This window comes from Ochotona princeps, chromosome 5 (genome assembly GCF_030435755.1).
Source record: "Ochotona princeps isolate mOchPri1 chromosome 5, mOchPri1.hap1, whole genome shotgun sequence".
NCBI classification, from domain to species: domain Eukaryota; kingdom Metazoa; phylum Chordata; class Mammalia; order Lagomorpha; family Ochotonidae; genus Ochotona; species Ochotona princeps.
Window position 1 is genome coordinate 24,940,638 of NC_080836.1, and position 17,958 is coordinate 24,958,595.

Consider the following 17,958-nt stretch of genomic DNA (forward strand, 5'->3'; position numbering starts at 1 on the left):
ACATATTCATTTTATTTGAAAGAATTACTGAGAGACAGGAGAGAGAGAAAGAGAAGATCCTTTCATCAACGGTCATATGTGTGTTTTAAAGAATAAAATGATTTAGCATACATATTTCCATAATTTTTATTTTTAGTCCATTCCTTATTAAGAATGAATTTCACTGTTGTTTCTGCAATACTAGGCTGACTCTTAAAACCCTAAATGTGGTATCTATTATTCATAAATTGTTCAGATTGCTTTAAATGTGTGTTACTCAATTGGACTCTTAGAATGTCCTAGGATAATACACAAAAGCCTAAAATATGCTGGGAAGGCTAGAAAGACCATTGTGTTCCAAATTCCAAGTCACTCCCCAGGATTATTATTATTTTTTAAATTTATTTAACAGAAGCAGTTCTTTTCTTGTTTATCTGTACTGCAAGCTAAATTTATTTGATGATGGGTAAAGGATACTGCCAGGTAAGTCAGGTCTGTTCTAATCCAACTGTCAGCCAATGCACCCTGGAAGAGGGTGGATGATGGCCAATGTTAGTGTTCCCCAGCACTCACCCAATGGGAGATGTATATTGTTCCTGTCTTCAATGTAGGCTCTGGTTCCTGTCCTGGTTGATCCACTTCAAACCCAGTTCTCTGCTCATGGCCTGGGAAAAGTAGTGGGAGATGGCCCAAGTGCTTGGCATCCTACCACCAAGCTGGGAGACCCAACAGAAGCTCCTGGCTTCTGGCTTTGGTCGAAACAGACCTGGGTGTTGTGGTCACCTGGATACTGAAAAACTAGATAGAATATCTCCCACTGTCTCTCCCTCTATACATAGAAATATTTCAAATAAACAAAAAAAAAATACATTTAAAACCTGTAACCACTGAAGAGGGTCGTCATTTTATTATATTCTGGAGAACCACAACAAAAGTACTCTTTGTGACAAAGTACTAAGAATATTCTGTCTTATGAATCGGTAAATTTTTTTAAGAATCAATTTTTATAAATACACTTTTACTTGTAAAACAAGTAAACAACAGAAGACAAATAAAAAAGCAGCGAATGCTGCAGGTTGAGGAGACGGGGTTTGGGTTCCAACCATACACACAGAAATCTGGATTGAGTTCCAGAATCCTCCTGCTTCTCGCCCTGTTAAGTCTTGTTTTATGCATCTGGGGAAGGAACCAGAGGTTTTGAGCGCCGTGGTTTTCTTTCACTATCTTCATGTCTTTATTTCACACATGGGGAAAATGAGAAGCCAGAGAGCTTGAGTTCTCACAGTTTTACAAATTGCTAATAACTGTGACAGATTATTGCAATTTTATTTTGAATTCAGAATATTATCTCAAAATAATGTTAGTTAATATAGAAGAGTTATTAAATATTTGCCTTCATAAGCATAATGGGAAAAATACCTTTTCTTTATTCTTTAGTTACATACAATCTTCTAATGAAAGCATGGCTGGTGTGTTTAATCCTAAATTTCAGTTCAGCATATACAGGAAAACACTGCAGATTTTCACTTATATAATTAAGGGATACATATATTATGTATAATGACCCTATGTAACTCACAATTGACTTACAAGCTCCTTTGATCAAATTCTCAGTGTAGGACATCTGTTTTTATCCTGACTCTTGGGTAACTGTTGAATGCAGGAAGCTGAACATTGCAATGTATGCTCTCCTGGCACGGGGCTCTCTGCAAGGGCAGACTAAGGCCTGTGTCACTCTGAGCTAACAAACACCGGAAAGAACTACATCCTCAGCTCTCAGTGTCTTCACGCATTACACATTGTTCAACCGAACAGATTACATACACTTAATCTCAAGGATTATTATTTTTATTCTTAGTTTTCAAATTCATGATTATTTGCACAATGAGTAATAAATACTGTAGTCATTTCTCCTAAAGAGAAAAAAAAGGCCACTTTTTCAGTCATTTTGTCTTTGCTTTATGTTCTTTAGTTTTCCTTTCCCACCTTTGTACAATGAAGGGCAAATTAGGTTTTTGTTTATTTGTTTCATTTAAGCACAAAAAGATTCTCTGATGAATAATTTTACTATATTGTATGATAGTGTAAGATCACAGAGCCATATTTCACTTTTTTGTTGTTGTTTATCTAATCTGTGCTTTCAGTTCTTCCTATAATGGCATCCCCTAAAAACTGCAATGTTTAAAAATATTTGGTTGTGTTTTTTATTCTTTCAGTTTTACAACACAGCATATATCTGTACGATGTATAAGCAAACAGAAGCATACTACTTGGAACGTCTTTGTTTCTCATGATGAAAATGTAGCTGCACACAAAAATATTTTGGTTGTTTCTTTTCTCTGTATTTCAATTGTAGAACTCTCACTGAAATAACTGCAGTAAAGTAAAACTGTATCTTTTAAGTGACAAATTAATACTGGATTTTATATGTATAATTAAACCCTTTATGCATCAATGTCCTTGTTATTTGGCTTTTTTAGCATTCAAATATCCCTGTCTATTTTTCATTGAATCATTTTACTTTGTGTTTATTTGATGTACCATGGAGATGACACTTGGCATTTAAAGAATCTTGACTGGAATTATTCACATCTACAAAAGTCTCATTTAAGAGCATGATTTCATTACTTGTGAAGAGAGAACTTAAAATTAATGCCTTTTTAAAATCTGACATTAATCTGTTTCAAAGTTAACACAACTCTGCTTGAGCAATGCTTAACTGACTATTCATGCACCTGCAAGTGCCTGTATCCCATTTGACCATCAGTTCATGGCCTGAGTTCTTTACTTTTGATCCAGCTCCATGCCTATGGCCTGGGCGAGCAGTGGAGGCTGGCCCAAAGCCTTGGGATCCAGTATCCACGAAGGAGACTAAAAGCTCCTGACTTCGGACTGGTTCAGCTCAGGCCATGGTGTCCATTTGGTCAGTGAGGCAGCAGTTGCAAGATATTTATTTATCTGTCTCTCCTTCATTCTGCAAAATGTGCCTTTCCAATAAAAATAAGTAAATCATAAAACACACACACACACACACACACACACACACACTCTCTCTCTCTCTCTCTCTCACTCTCTCTCTCTCTCTGATAATTTTCTGGCAGAGAACGTAAGATCAAATGTTTTTTCTTACTTCTGACATTCATCCAAGGCCAGCACGTGTGGGTGGTCGTCTTCTGACATGGAGATGACGGCTTCCCTGTCAAATGCTCCAGGTCGACTCTGATCCACTGAGTGTCGAGTAATGGATGAGGTAGTGGAACTGGTCCAGTACAGAGTATCCCAGGCTCGGTGATAGGCAAGTCCTTCGACAGAACCCACATCTGATGGGGGGAGGTAGGGATAAAGAGAGTTAATTTACATTATTTATCCAGGTACTTCAGGACAGAGAAGCATATAAATAAATATTCATGCAATTATTATTTCATCTATTGCTTCTCCCAAAAATCCACAAAATAAAAATGTAAAATTTGTTATGCCTCTGATATCTGGCAACACACAAGAAAACACAGCTCTGAATTAGTATAGCTGTGATGGCCGCATTTTTGCAAGAACAGGTCATTACGTATTCCCTTTGTCCTCAGTCTGAGAAGCAAAACTAAAGAATTTTCTTTTAGAATATGACAGCATTCTCTCTGCCTCTCCTAACATACTATTAATTTTGAAGACATATCCAAAATGCTACAAATTAGAGATGGTTTTGAATATTATGTGTTAGCAGCACCAGATAGTGAAATAATGAGTTTTTCCTCAATATCATTGGGATGAAAATATTAAAAAGAAAACAAACACATTAAAACAAATCTCTCAAAAAGCTGAAATCCAAATTCCAACTCCAACTTCACATCAAAAAATGATATATCATATTTTTATAACTTAATGTGATAAACTCTTTGATTCCAGTCAACTAATGTGATAGAAAAACTAAAACAAAAAAATGAAATTAATTTTATGTAAGTGTGCTTTAAATGTTGTTATAAAAAGATAAAAGGCAGTGCAGAAATCATAATGTACAAAAATGACAGTGGAAAACAAAGTGATTATTCTTTAAAATGTTTTCTTAATCCTATAGTAGAATATCACATAGTACTGCTTAATTTTTCAGATGTGTTTTGAATCCATATTTAATTATAACAAATTATCATAGTCTCTCCTTCATGTTATCTTATATTCTCAGTTATAGCTCTTTGCCAGTTTAATTAAAGCATACGCTCACAAACATACACACACACACACACACACACACATTGTGGACTCAAACTAATAAACATGACAAGCAAATATTTTATATTACTTTTGCCTTGATATGTCTCTAAAATTTAGAAATTAATCAATACTGTGCAAATAGCCAAATAAAATATCATTTTAGTTGGGTAAATATTTGATTTATAGATTAGTAGGATTTTGTTGGCAGGCAAATAACAATAATTAAAGATTCTGAAGTTTTTTCTTTTTATTATTACTATTATCATTTTATGATATAGTTCCATAGGCTCCTCACATTTCCCTTATCCCAGCCCCAAATCCCCCCTGCTCCGCTTAGTTCCTTTATATCATTACTAAAGTATAGTTCTTCAAACACAGTCATATGTCCATCATTGCGGGCATGGACAATGGCAGAAAATCCAGAATCCTATTGTCAAGATATAGTAAACAGTTTCATTATAAGTCCATCTTTGTCTGGAATTTGTGTTACTTCTTTTTTTTGTACATATACCACAAAAATCCAATAACTATGTCACTAAAACTACTGTTTTAAAATCAAATAATAGTAAAATAAATAGCTGCTGTCTTCTAAATTGTGTTGCCCACATCATTATATTTCACATATAAATCTAATTTGAAGTTTATCTTGTGCTTTGTTTCCTTGGAAGGGAATTGACATGTAAGGTCACAGGCCTGAACACATCAATGCAAAATCTTTATCCCATACCATGTACTTTCAAAATCCTTTGTAATAACACCACAATTTGGAGATGGGATTAGCAGTTATTACTTGTTTTCAATATGTATCAAGCTGGAATTCAATTAATGATTCATCAGTTTCAACTTGTCTGACTTTGAAATAGCTTCCTATTTGTACTGAGTACCTAGGAATTTGATAATGATTAAAGATATTTCAGTAATAAACAAATGACCCAATCTGCTAAATTATTCTGTCCTTCAAATCATTCCAGCAATGCAGTTGACTCTATTATCAATAGTGGAACATGACACTCCCTCATCATTCATAAACAGAATGAGAAACAGCATTAGCCTAAAAAATCCAAGCACATGTCTGCATTGTGTCCTTCCCTCAGTGACAGATCTTTGTCTTGGACACTTTTTCTTGCCAATCAGGAAAAAAAAGTTTGTTATCAACCCTGAGATGAACTCAATCCTTTCATTTTTTTCAATTGGTTGATATAATTCCATGGCTATTTCAGTGCACATTACATATCAATGTCAAGATACAATCTCTTTTTTCTTTGGAATTAAATGAAAGTCTGGTGCTTCATAATAACCAGTTGTATGTTTAAATATGTCAGCAATGTATTTCTTCCTATAATTTCATATAAAACTGCTTTTTTGTCAATAAAACATTACAAACTTAAAAATTATGAAATACACTTTAGTTCACACAACATAAGGCATCTTTGTCCATTTTGTAGTGTTTCACAATAGTGTGTGGGGACTTGGCAGTGTGGTATGCATGAAAGAGTATGTGTATTTGAACAGGGAGATTCCCAAATTGGTTCCACAGTTCAAGAAACAACTTTAAGATATTAGTATTTTGACAACAAAAACACATTTTGATAATTGAGGTAGAGCATCATTCATCCAGTCCATCATACCTATATTTAGCAGAGTACATTTATACAGTTAACCATCTTGGAAGTTCAGTATATAGAACAGACAATTAAGAAAGTAACTAAAACAATGCCATTTAATCAGTTCCACACTTGCCTCCTCTCCATGGAGGCACTGGAAATACGAAGCATAAGTAGTTAAAAACAGCACCTCTTCTTACCCCAGGAAGCATCTCTGTTTGCAGCTGAGAAATTCATGTCTCTCTGTGTGTAATCTTTAATAGTTCAATGAAATTTACAGGGTAGAGTAGCAGCATGCAAACTTACTTGTATTTCAATACAATAGCAGCAAACAATGCAAAAATGTAATTTAGAAGACACTTCTGTTTATAATAAATAGAGAGGAAGGGAGAGAAGGAAGGAGGGAGGGGAGATGGGGGAAGAGAGAGACGAGGGATGGAGAGAGAAGAGAGAAGATAAAGAGAATGAATGAATGAGAGATTGATGGAGGAATTGATCTTCCATTGCTCGTTTATTCTCCAAATATCTGTTACAGGCTTGACCAAGCCAGGCCAGACGCACTAGTAAGGAACACCTAACTGGGTGGCAGGGTTCCAAATACACAAGCCATCATCTGCTGATGCCAGCGAGTACCTCTGTAGAAAGCTGGAGTGCAAATGGAGGTGGAACACTATTTCAGCCAATGTGTACTGGTTGGGGACATCCTAAGTGGAAGCTTCACAGGCTGCTCCACAATGTTCAGCCCAGAACAGATGAATGTTTCAAAAAAGATAGTAGAATCACTAAGGGTAATACAGAATAAGTAAACGTGAATTCATGTGGGTTTTAAGAAGGAAGGGAATGATGGAAACATTCTTAGGTCAAGGTGGCAATGCCTATAGAACACAGAGAACACCTTCCGCACACTGAACTGTGTACTAGAAATGGGTGGATTCCATTGCCTGTGAAATATATCTTAATAAATAAATCTGGAAATGGCTTGAAGAAAATGATGTGGGATTAACCATCAGTTGAATTTAGCAAATTTGAATTCTAAACTGATTTTTTAAAAAATAGCATTTCTACTATGGATCCAGTCACAGAGTTATGATATCTAAATCACTTATCACAACTTAAACATCAGTCGAGTGTGCTAACAAGGTACTGTCTGAGGTATCTGATGCTGGTATGATTATGGATGCAGCAATATTCACTGTCATATATTTGAAGTCTCAAATCAGATCACACCTCAAAGACAGCAATGTCCTTATACCTGCACCTTGTATCTTGCACCAGTATCTCTTGTTCTTAATTATTTTAACTGGTTCAGAGCTAAAATAATTCCTGGCAGTCCAATTTACTGAAAAAAATACATTACAAACTAAAATTAATTTAAAGAACAATTCTATTAGAAATAAACATTATTTATTTTTGCAAGCAAACAACTGAAAAACACAGGCTATCCACTGAAATCTGGTATGTTTGATAAGGGTAGCAGTCAACAAAATAAGACGGAATCAAGTTCTATTGCACACACCATCAGCTAGAATGTACAATGAAGGGGAATAACAACGAAAGTATCTGTGCAACTGTGCTACTCTTGGTCACTAGACTTTATCTCTTATTGTGATCAGAGAATGTAATGAAGCCATCTTTCATTTATATGTATCCATTAACTTTCACTCTCATCTCTCTAACAAGAGGATATTGAAGCCATTCAAATGGGTTTGGTTTGGAACAATTCTTTCCTATTCTCCCTTTTGTCCCTATTATCCTGCTTACTGAAACATTTTTTTTTCTAAAAGCAAATTTATTTTTACATTTACAGCTCTATCTTCAACAAAGACAAGCTTTTATTATCTTCCCCCAAGCTGCTTTAATTCCCTTGAACCTCAGCATTTCAAATATTTCCAAGCAAAAAGAGTCTTTGCTCTACATTGCATAACGTAATAGACCTATTTATTTGGTTTGCCCAGAACAAAGGAACAGCTTGCCCTAAAAGAGCATGAAGAGTATTTATACAAATTGAAGCTTTTAAATGACAGTGATTTTTTAAAATGATAGTGAGGTTTTTTTTATGTTTAAAAATATTTGAGACCTAAGTTTCATCCAGGATTCAATATTTAGCTGAGAATTATACAGCTCACAAGTGTGTCAACAATCACCTCTAACTCCTGTCACCATTGCCAGAAGCAAAATACAAGTCATGAAAAGACTGACCATATGGGTGTCTATCATTCCGTCTGTTCTTCTAAAGTAATCAGAGAAACATCCTTTTGCCATGATAAGCTAATGTGAGAATGCACAGGGCTCCCAGAGGAAAGTATGGACTTTAAGCTGCCTAAAATCATCAGCTGCACCATACTGAACTTTCCAGAGAAAGGAGATGACATATATGCATGTACTTTTTCAGAAATACAATTGAAAGTCAGAACAGCCATCCTGCTTTTATTCACGAGAAGTGAGATGAATATTAAAAGCTAAACCCATAATAGCAAAACATTCCTGTGAAGGTGGTGTTTTCTGTCCATTTCTAGGTGCTTCATTGAGATCCATTACTTCCCCCTATTCACCCAAACCAGAAAAATAAAAACAAAAGCAAAACCATAACAGATTCACTCATATTCACCTGCATACCACTGGAGAGGACAGTAACTTCATGGTATGACTGGGAAAAATTGGGTAGACCTTCTGGTCCATCCAAATTATGACTAAAATGTGTCTCCATGTTTCTTTCATAGTGTTATCCGACATTTATGCCAAAGTTTAAAATTACCCGAAAGTGATCCATGTTTGAAAATTACTTGTGAACAAACTTTTTAGAAAAAAATCCTAAATCATAAATTATTAATTATCGATGCTTTATTATATGCTACTGCATTTTATTGCTTTCCAAGGGCATAAAATCTGAGGGAAAAAAAGCACAGTCTTAATTATAGGCATTTGAATGAATATTTTAGGATGTCCAGCCACAGGACATGCGAATATGGGTCTTGAACAAAATGTGACATTATATACAGTGTGTGAGCTCTTCTCCATTAGTAGTCACTGCAAGAACATGCACTCATTGTAAATGTATCAACCATGCATGTTAAAATAACAAGTAATGTACAGAGCATTAATTGAACAAGCACATGTATGTAGATTCTGCTGCAATTATCCTGCCTCTTTTGATTTCCACCCCCAATTGAATCAGGATCCTCTAAACTGAGTTCATTCAAGAGCAGTTAGAACCAGACTTCTGAAGCAAAAATAGGATTTCATCATCTCACTACATAATGTAGTTTTCCCCTTCTTTCCATTATGCCCACTCATTTCCAGATATTTGTTCAGGTTTTACTAGTGCCATTATTTTTTCTAGGTTATTTCGCTTCTAGTTTGGGATTGTTTTGTTCTACATTCCTAACACCTGTCTTCTGTCCTTACAGAGCCTCTGAAATGTGATTCTGGTCAATTTGATATCTTCCTCTTCAGAGTTCTAGAGGACAACGAAACATGAGTTATTTTCTTTGCAATCTCTCAGTGATGTACCATCACATTGAGGACATACTATGAATTAACCCAAACCTGTCTGTCCAACTTCATCTCACAGTATATTCCTTACTTCATCTTTCTGGCCACCATGTTTTGCATTGGAGAAATCCCACAGTTTTTCTTATGGCCTTAGAGTTTTCTCTGACTTCCTCTTCCATAAATCTGATATTTCTTGACCACAAAAGGGCTGATTTTTTCATCTAAGTCTCTTCCTTTGCACCACATCTATTTTATGATCAGCTACATTTTTCCTTTTTTAAAAAGTTTTATTTTTATTGGTCATATATACAGAGCGGAGGAGAGACACAAAGGAAGATGTTCTGTCCATTGATGCACTCTCCAAGTGGCTGCAATGGCCAGAGCTGAGCTGATCCTAAGCCAGGAGGTGGAGTCCCCTACAGGTCTCCCACATGGGTACAGGGTCCCAAGGCTTTGGGCCATCCTCATCTGCTATCCTAGGCCAGACCAGGGGGCTGGATGGGAAGCAGCGCCGCCAGGATTCGAACCAGCATCCATATGGGATCCCGGTGTGCAAGGTGAGGACTTTTGCCACTAAGCTACTGCGCCGAGCCCCAATTTTATTTTCCATTTGTGCTGTCTTTATATGTCTCACCACACTGGGAGGAGGATAGAAACATGACCATCTCAGTTGTATCTCCAGCACAGGATGAAGTACTAGACACACAGAAAGCAACTGAAATTATTTGTGAAATAAACTCTTAATGATGTTTTAGGTTAATTAGAAAGAAACTGAATACATGCTTCAATTTTTACATTCCCAAACCCTAACAAACAGAAGAGTCATACTGTGTAGTAAGAGCACAAACAGTTCAAATAATGGCTTTAAATCCAGATACCACTTTATTTGACCCTGGACAAATTCTTTTGGACCTTCTATTTTTATTTTAGTGTAGTGCAGAAATAGTATTAGTACCCAATTTATAAGACATTTGGTGTAACTACATGTATTAACACATGTAAAGTGCTTAAAACAGTGCCCAACACAAGGTCACCAAATCTGTAGCATTGTTATTATTATTGAATTACTCTGCACAAGGCTACATCCAATTACGCTTAACAATGTTACCGCTCTGTTCAATAAACTACCATCCTCATTTTTCTATTTGTGAACTACTGGAGATAATAACATTTATGTTACTGAGTTTCAGAAGTCTAAAAAGCTAAAACCTATGCTTGTACATTTTAAGAGAAGTCCAGCTTATCTGGTTATGTTTTGCAGCATTCCATGAAATAAACTTTGACAGGTGAAGTACAAGTTTTTGCATAATTTGTACAGTGACAATGAAATTTATATTTCTTTTTTTCAAAACTTAAAGAAATTACTTGAAATGCAGTTAATGTAAGTGTGTTATAGGGTGATATTTCAATACATGTAAATAATGTGCAATAATCAGGTCACTGTAGATGTGCTATACCTGACCTCAAACATTTCCTTTGACATGGGCACACTAAAAATTCTTTGTGATAGCTATTTTGAAGTGCAACTGCTGTCTATTACAGTTACCATGCTGTGTCGTAGAACATTATAAGTTATTGTTCTATTTGCACACAAACGATACAAACAAAAAATACCTGCTTACAGCCTTTCCTTCTCCTCCTCCTGTCATTCTCCCGGCCTAAGCAAGTACTATTCTCCCCTCTGCTTTCATGAGATCAACTGTTTAGCTTTCATTAATAAATGAGAACTCTTTCGATGTGGAAGACAGATTTACAGAGTGGTACTACAAAGGCAGGAGATCCTGTGTATTAAATTCCAGTTGTTTCCTTTTAAGCTTCTAAAAACACTCTATATATTAAAAAAATACTCCTTCAGTAACTTTTTATCCTGGAATTTAGGCTGGTTTTATTATTTACATATCAGCCTCATTATATGTTACTCAGTGACAACAAAAATCAGTGGAAGAAAAAAGATGTAAAAATACAGTAAAAGTTCATTATATGAACACAAATGCTGTAGGAGAAATGAACATTAAAGAAAGATATATTGTTTTCAGATGAACGGATTGAGATGGGAAAATGAAAAATCTACATAAATGTAAATTTAAAAATTTCATGGGAATGAAGCTCCCAAAGACAGATCTAGGGCTGAAAAAACAAACAATAATGGTCACCAAAAGAGGTCCACCAAGAAAAAAGGTAACAGAAGCTATAATGAATGATTTTTCTTACTAGATATTTTCAATGCCTGTAAATGTAACACGGAAAACTGAAAAGCTATTAGTTTAGGATACAACTAAAGTTCTAATAATCACATCTCCATTAGTCAAAAAAAATGGTAAAAAATTGATTAAAAATATAACCTGTAACAGGGAAAAACATCATATTTCACACCAAAACAAACTATAATAACAGAGAAACAAAAAGAAAGCACAAAAATATGTTCATGTGCTAGACAAAATTCAGGGAACAGAGCTATAGGAAACTGTTACTCCCCATAGCAGTTTACTTTTTTTTTTTAACTGTTTTTTAAAGATTTATTTTATTGAAAAGGCAGATGTATAGAGAGGAGGAGAGACAGAGAGGAATATCTTCTGTCTGATGATTCACTCCCCAAGTGAGCCGCAACGGCTGGTGCTGCACCAATCCGAAGCCAGGAGCCAGGAACTTCCTCCAGGTCTTCCACATGGGTGCAGGGTCCAAGGCTTTGGGCCGTCCTTGACTGCTTTCCCAGGCCACAAGCAGGGAGCTGGATGGGAAGTGGAGCTGCCGGTATTAGAACCGGCACCCATATGGGATCCCGGGGCGTTCAAGGCGAGGACCTTAACCATTATGCTATAGCGCCGGGCCCCAGCAGTTTGCTTTTGTATCTGATTTGTCGTTTGTTTCCTGAGTTTTATCTTAAGAATGAGACAATCAAGAACCTTTCAAGTGGCAAAAATCACTACCTAGTCCTTTCAAACTAGACAGAAATATCAGTCTTAAACTTTGGTATCAGAATTCAGGAATTGGTGGAATCTAAAAATCTTAACCAAACAAAATGTTAATCATCATGATGATGCAGGAGGGAGAAAACTATTTCTTGTTCTTCTCTTTATTTCCTATATAAATAATACACTATAGCAACTATTTGCCATAATACACTATAGCAATTATTTGTATAGACTTTCATCTTATCATTATTTAAATAATTTAAGTCAATGCAAACATGCAAATGCTATGTTATTTCACATGAGACTTAGACATACATAGTTTAAAAAGAAGTCTTCATTTACTTAAGGGGGAAACATTGAGTGTAAGTCTATGACTCATTCCACTAGTCCATTTCCTACTTAACCGTGGTAGTTTGAGCTAGGCTAGGGTCAAAGCTCAGATACAAGAATGAAATCCAGGTGTCCGAAAGGGTAGCAGAAATTAAATCTCTCTAGCTACCATCACTGCCTTCTTGGACCTGCAGTGTTGGGAAGCTGACCTCAAAGAAAAAATGGGGAATCAAACCAAGGAGCACCAATGCCACACATGGGCATCTTAACTGCTAGGTAGATGCTCATTCCATTTCAGTGAGTCTTGTTGTCCAAGAGAGTCCTGAATTCAACTGCCAATGGATGCTCAAGGCAGACTTGATTCTATTAGACAAAAAAAAAATTGTATATTTTCATGCAGTGCCATGCAGTGGGTTGCTACATGTATACATTTTGTAATGTCACATAAAGGTAAACACATTTATCCTTCCAAGCATTTAACATTTATCAAATCCTATCATATCGTTTTTTAAATAGACAAATATACTGTACATTAACATTACTGTGCAACAGAACCCATGGAATTCTTCCACCTATGTATAACCTGGGATCTGTCCTCCAATTTTCAAATCTCGCCCTCTAAATGTCCTCCCTAAGCCTCTGATAACCACATTTCTTTTTTTTAAAATTTCTAGATTACTGTATGTGTACAGGAAACAAGTTAATCACACAAATGGCTAATGGAATGGAATGTCTAGAGATCTGTGATACTCAAAATCAGGAGAATCCAAAGTCTGTGAAGCTTTGAGCAGACACTCCAAACACATATTTAACCCCATTGGAATTACTGGTTGAAGAAGTAGTCAGGACAGTCTCCACACCACTTTGTTTCTCATGTATAAAATGAGTTAATAACCACCAGTTCCTTAACTGCTCTAGGTATGTTATAAAGATTAATGAGATAATTTCTATGCAAAGCTTATGGTTTATTGGAATGAAGTATTATGGAAATAAATGTTGCCATTATTATAGCAATGCAAAGGCTTGTAATACATTATAACTAAAAGAAAATAACACTCTATCTTCTATCACTTTTAAAATTACAAAAGCTTTACAGAGCAAATAGATATTTAAATCTTTGAATGAATGAAAATGAGTATAGTGTTTGTGACAAAAATGTCAAAGAAAAATGGTACATAGATGGATTAATTAACTACTATGACTTTCATATAAGAATTTTCAAGCACCATACATTTTCTGAATGTGTTTAAAAACTATCATAGTTTAATGCAATCAATAACGTATTTCTTCCTTCTTTCCCTTTTTATCTTTATTTTTTTTCCACTTTGATTTCTGAATTCTAACAGTCCTCAGTGTAAATGACATTTATTTTAGGGTTTAAGCTACGTTTTAATCAAAAATAGTTTAGTCTTGCTCTTTTTTTATGAGAAGAGGATGGATCTCAATAAAGACAGTACAGTAACCTGTCACATTAACAGTATCAGGCCATTTGTCCATTCCAAACGAATCCAAAGGCGGTGGCATTTAAAAATGACAGCTTTCAAGTTGGTTAAGAGGGATGAACATGGAATGAACGTCATAAAGTTCAACAAGATTAGTTTGGAACCCATTTAGTCTATCAGTCAGTGTCACTTATAAACAACTGAGTCATGGAGAAAATTGTACCTCATGTTATGAGCATCTTGGAGAAAACACCCAGAGAGGTACAATTTCTTTTTAGAAATACTACAATTATTTTTTTTTAAGTAAATGTCTAAAATAAAGTTTTCTGATAAAAGTACATTAATCTAGTTATTTCGTTTTATTAAATTTGTTTGGTTATAATAGTCTCTAGTCCATGAATTCAGTTCCTAGTGATCAACCGTGCCATTATATATGACAAAAGTGACAGCAGGTTCTCATTACTCATGTACACTATTACTACAATTGTACCATTATTAGATATTATTAGGTTATGAGGTATTTTGATGAATTTATAAAGTAAACTTACTCAATGTATTTTTCAAAAGAAAATCAGATAAAGGATTTGGTACTACCCATGGTTTCACACATATACTGGGGTCTTAGAACATACACAGGAGAAGGAAGGGCTACCAAAATTAGTAATATTTTTGTATGATTCACAGAAATTATTGATATTTTCATACAATGCATTGAATCTTGTGTTCATCGACGGAGCTATAAGGAAACTCAGGTTTTCACTGACACAGCGAACCAACACAATAAAGGTGTAACATGCCCACTGTCTTGATTAAATTTATTCTGCCCAGAAAGCAACAGTTTATGATTTTTCAACCAAATGGCACACTTAAATGAAGGCAGCATTAATACAATGTGATATTAATATAGAAATATTCACATTATTCACCTGCCACTGACATTCTGAATTAAATCAGTAATGGGGTTTATAACTGATTAAATATCTACACAACAGAAAGCAACAGCTTATGATTTAAGGAGGCACTGGTAGAGTGATCACATCATTACACTGCCAAATGCCATCTATCACTTTTACTGAACTTAACGAAGATAGATTGCATCCCACAGATGAGCTGCAGCCTATAAATGCTGTCATTCTGATCTTCATCTGACTTTCCAAGAGAACAGACATGCAGCAAATCAATAATTGAAGAAGTCATATTAGAATTTCAGTGTTGTTCAACACCCAGGAAGAATCATGTGGGACATTACAGAAACAAATAGGCTGAATTTAATGAAATCTGCTAATTCATGCTTTTTCTCTTGATTTTGCTTTTCCTTTGTATTTGCTTCATTAAGTTTCAGAGGAAACATGTATTTGCTGAATGTGTCACCCCTGGTTTAACACTTTAAACCCCAAAAAAGGTTAGAACTAATCATAGTTTTATAAAATAAAATTCCTGTGCCAAGTACAATATGCTTGACATAGGTTGTAAAATCATACAGGTAATTAACAAGTATCATTTATACTGTTGGTTTAAAAGCTGAAACAAAGTGAATGTCACCACATACACATAAACAATGCCACCATGTTACAGTGTCAGAGATCTTTAAATAGTATTTCTCCATTAAACACCTGCTTGAGTTACTATTTACCATCTCATTTAGCCTCAAAGTTTGCCTTTATGGAAACTGCCTGTCAATTGCTTCAGTAATCCAGTCACTGGGGACTACATTGCTTTTTGTCAGTTCGCTTGCACAATTGTATGGTAATAGATAACAGGTGGTCAGTATTCAATGGCTGAGGTGAGAATGAAGCCTCACAAGCTATAAAAATCCGAGGAAATGCATTAACAGTTCACACTAACCACTAATTGCACTGTTAGAACTTTAATTAATTCTTTACCCTTCCACTGTGTTCCTTAGATGGCCATAAGGTAGGAAATCATTCGGAACAGTAAGAAAGAATCTAAAGAGACAATAATGACTAGTAATAAAAGAAAGAATGAGTGGCAGAATGGCTCACATTTCGCTCTAAAACTAGAATGGAATTTGATTGCTTAATCAGTTCTGTGTTTGATAATGCCCTTAACTGAGGATGAGATTTTAAGTAGCACCTTAATTCTGAGCACATGTTACCAACTGTCTACATGTAAACTCCTTAATTATTGTGTCTTCAAAGTATTGGAAAATGTTTCCCTTCTGATTTGAAGATATCAATAATCACACTCTAAATCAGAAATGGAAAAGTGAAATTTTAAAAATGTTTCAGATCAGAAAACGTATATATTGCCTAAGAAATACACACACACACACACCCACACACCCACACCCAACCAGGGTGGGTGTTGCAGTGTAGTGAGTTAAGCTGCTCTTTGAGACAGCACCATCCCAGATCAAGGGTGCCTGGAACGGAGTTCTGCCTTTATCTCTAATTCAGCTCCTTATTAATACACACCCAGGGAGGTAAATATTGATGAGCCAAGTACATGCGTTCCTGCCATCGGTGTGGGAGACCCAAATGGAATTCTGGCTCTTGGCTTCAGCTTGGGCCATTCCTGCCTATTGCTGTCATCTTGCCAGTTAACCAGTTAATGGGAGATTTTTTGTCTTTCTTCCTAGACCATGGTGGAAATCTAACATAAAAACCCAGAGCTTGCTGGCAGGAGTGGCACAAGTGACTGCAAATGAAGAGCTGTCTACCGACTGCAATAAGTAAAATCCTACTGTCGACCTGTGGGTGACATAGCTTAGAAACTTACCCCAAAAAAGAAGAATCTGAAAACCAGAAGTACAATGACCAAGAGCAAAAGAAGAGGCAAAGGCAAAAATGAATATTACTGAAGACTCCCCTGCAAAGAAGCAAAACCTTTTGCAAAACTCAGAGTTCACTGAGGAGGACATTGAGAAAATGGGGGATGCCGAATTCAAGACACTTGTTATAAAACTTCTTATCAACAATGAGAAGCACATAAAACAAGCATTGAAGGAATTGAAGGAATAAGTCACACTGGAAATGAATCAAATGAAAGCTAATATATCAAAAATGAAGAATACAGTGGAGCCAATTGAAAGTACACAGGAGAGTCTCCAAAATAGGATGAAGGAGGCAGAAGAAATAATCTCAAAATTAGAAGATCATTTTCTGTCACCAGGGGAAACAAACAAAAAGCTGGAAACAGCTGGATCAGGCCAAAAAAGTATTCATGAATTGAAAGATACTATTAAAGGCCAAATATAGGAGTTATGGGAGTCCCAGCAGGTGCAGAAATAGAAGCAGGGTTTACAGATGTATTTAATGAAATAATAAGAGAAAGTTTCCTTAATCTAGAGAAAGAATTGGGATACAATATCCATGAGGGGCACAGAACTCCCAACAGTGTTGACCAAAAGTAATCTTCATCACGACATATGATAACCAAGCTCTCTTCAATCAAACATACGGAAAAGATCCTTCAACGCGCACGAGAAAAAAAATCAATTGACATATAAAGGAAGGCCAAAGAAACTCACAGGCGACCTCTTACATGAAACTCTACAGGCAAGAAGAGAATGGAGTGACATATTCCGGATTCAAAAAGTAAAAAATTATCAGTCCAGGATAACGTATCCAGCAAAATGAAAATGAAATAAAATTCTTCCACAGTAAAGAAAAGTTAAAAGAGTATGTCTTTTTCAAACCTGTCCTACAAATGATACTTCAAGATGTTCTCTTGACAGCGAAAAGGAATAGCGCCCACCAAAACCAAAGACAAATGTGAAGAACATCTCAGTAAAATCGAAACAGAAGACTAAATCAATGAACAACCCATTGCTAAAATGACAAGACCAAATTATCACCGATTCATAATAACCCTGAATGTAAATGGCTTAAACTCCTCAATCAAATGTCATAGATTAGTAGACTGGATTAAAAAACAAAACCCATCTATTTGTTGCCTACAGGAAACACATTTCGCCAGCAAAGATCAGCAGAAACTTTATCTCATGGATATTCTTTTTTTTTTGCTAGTTTCATC

The 17,958-nt window shown here is 35.6% G+C and overlaps 1 protein-coding gene across 1 annotated transcript in view; it reads right to left on the minus strand.

Moving 5' to 3' along the window:
• Positions 1-17,958, minus strand: part of LRP1B (LDL receptor related protein 1B) — a 1,366,825-nt gene that overhangs the window by 324,600 nt on the left and 1,024,267 nt on the right. Inside the window, exon 44 of the mRNA XM_058664204.1 lies at positions 3,110-3,299. Coding sequence (XP_058520187.1) covers positions 3,110-3,299 — 190 coding nt within the window. The remainder of the gene's footprint in view (positions 1-3,109; positions 3,300-17,958) is intronic.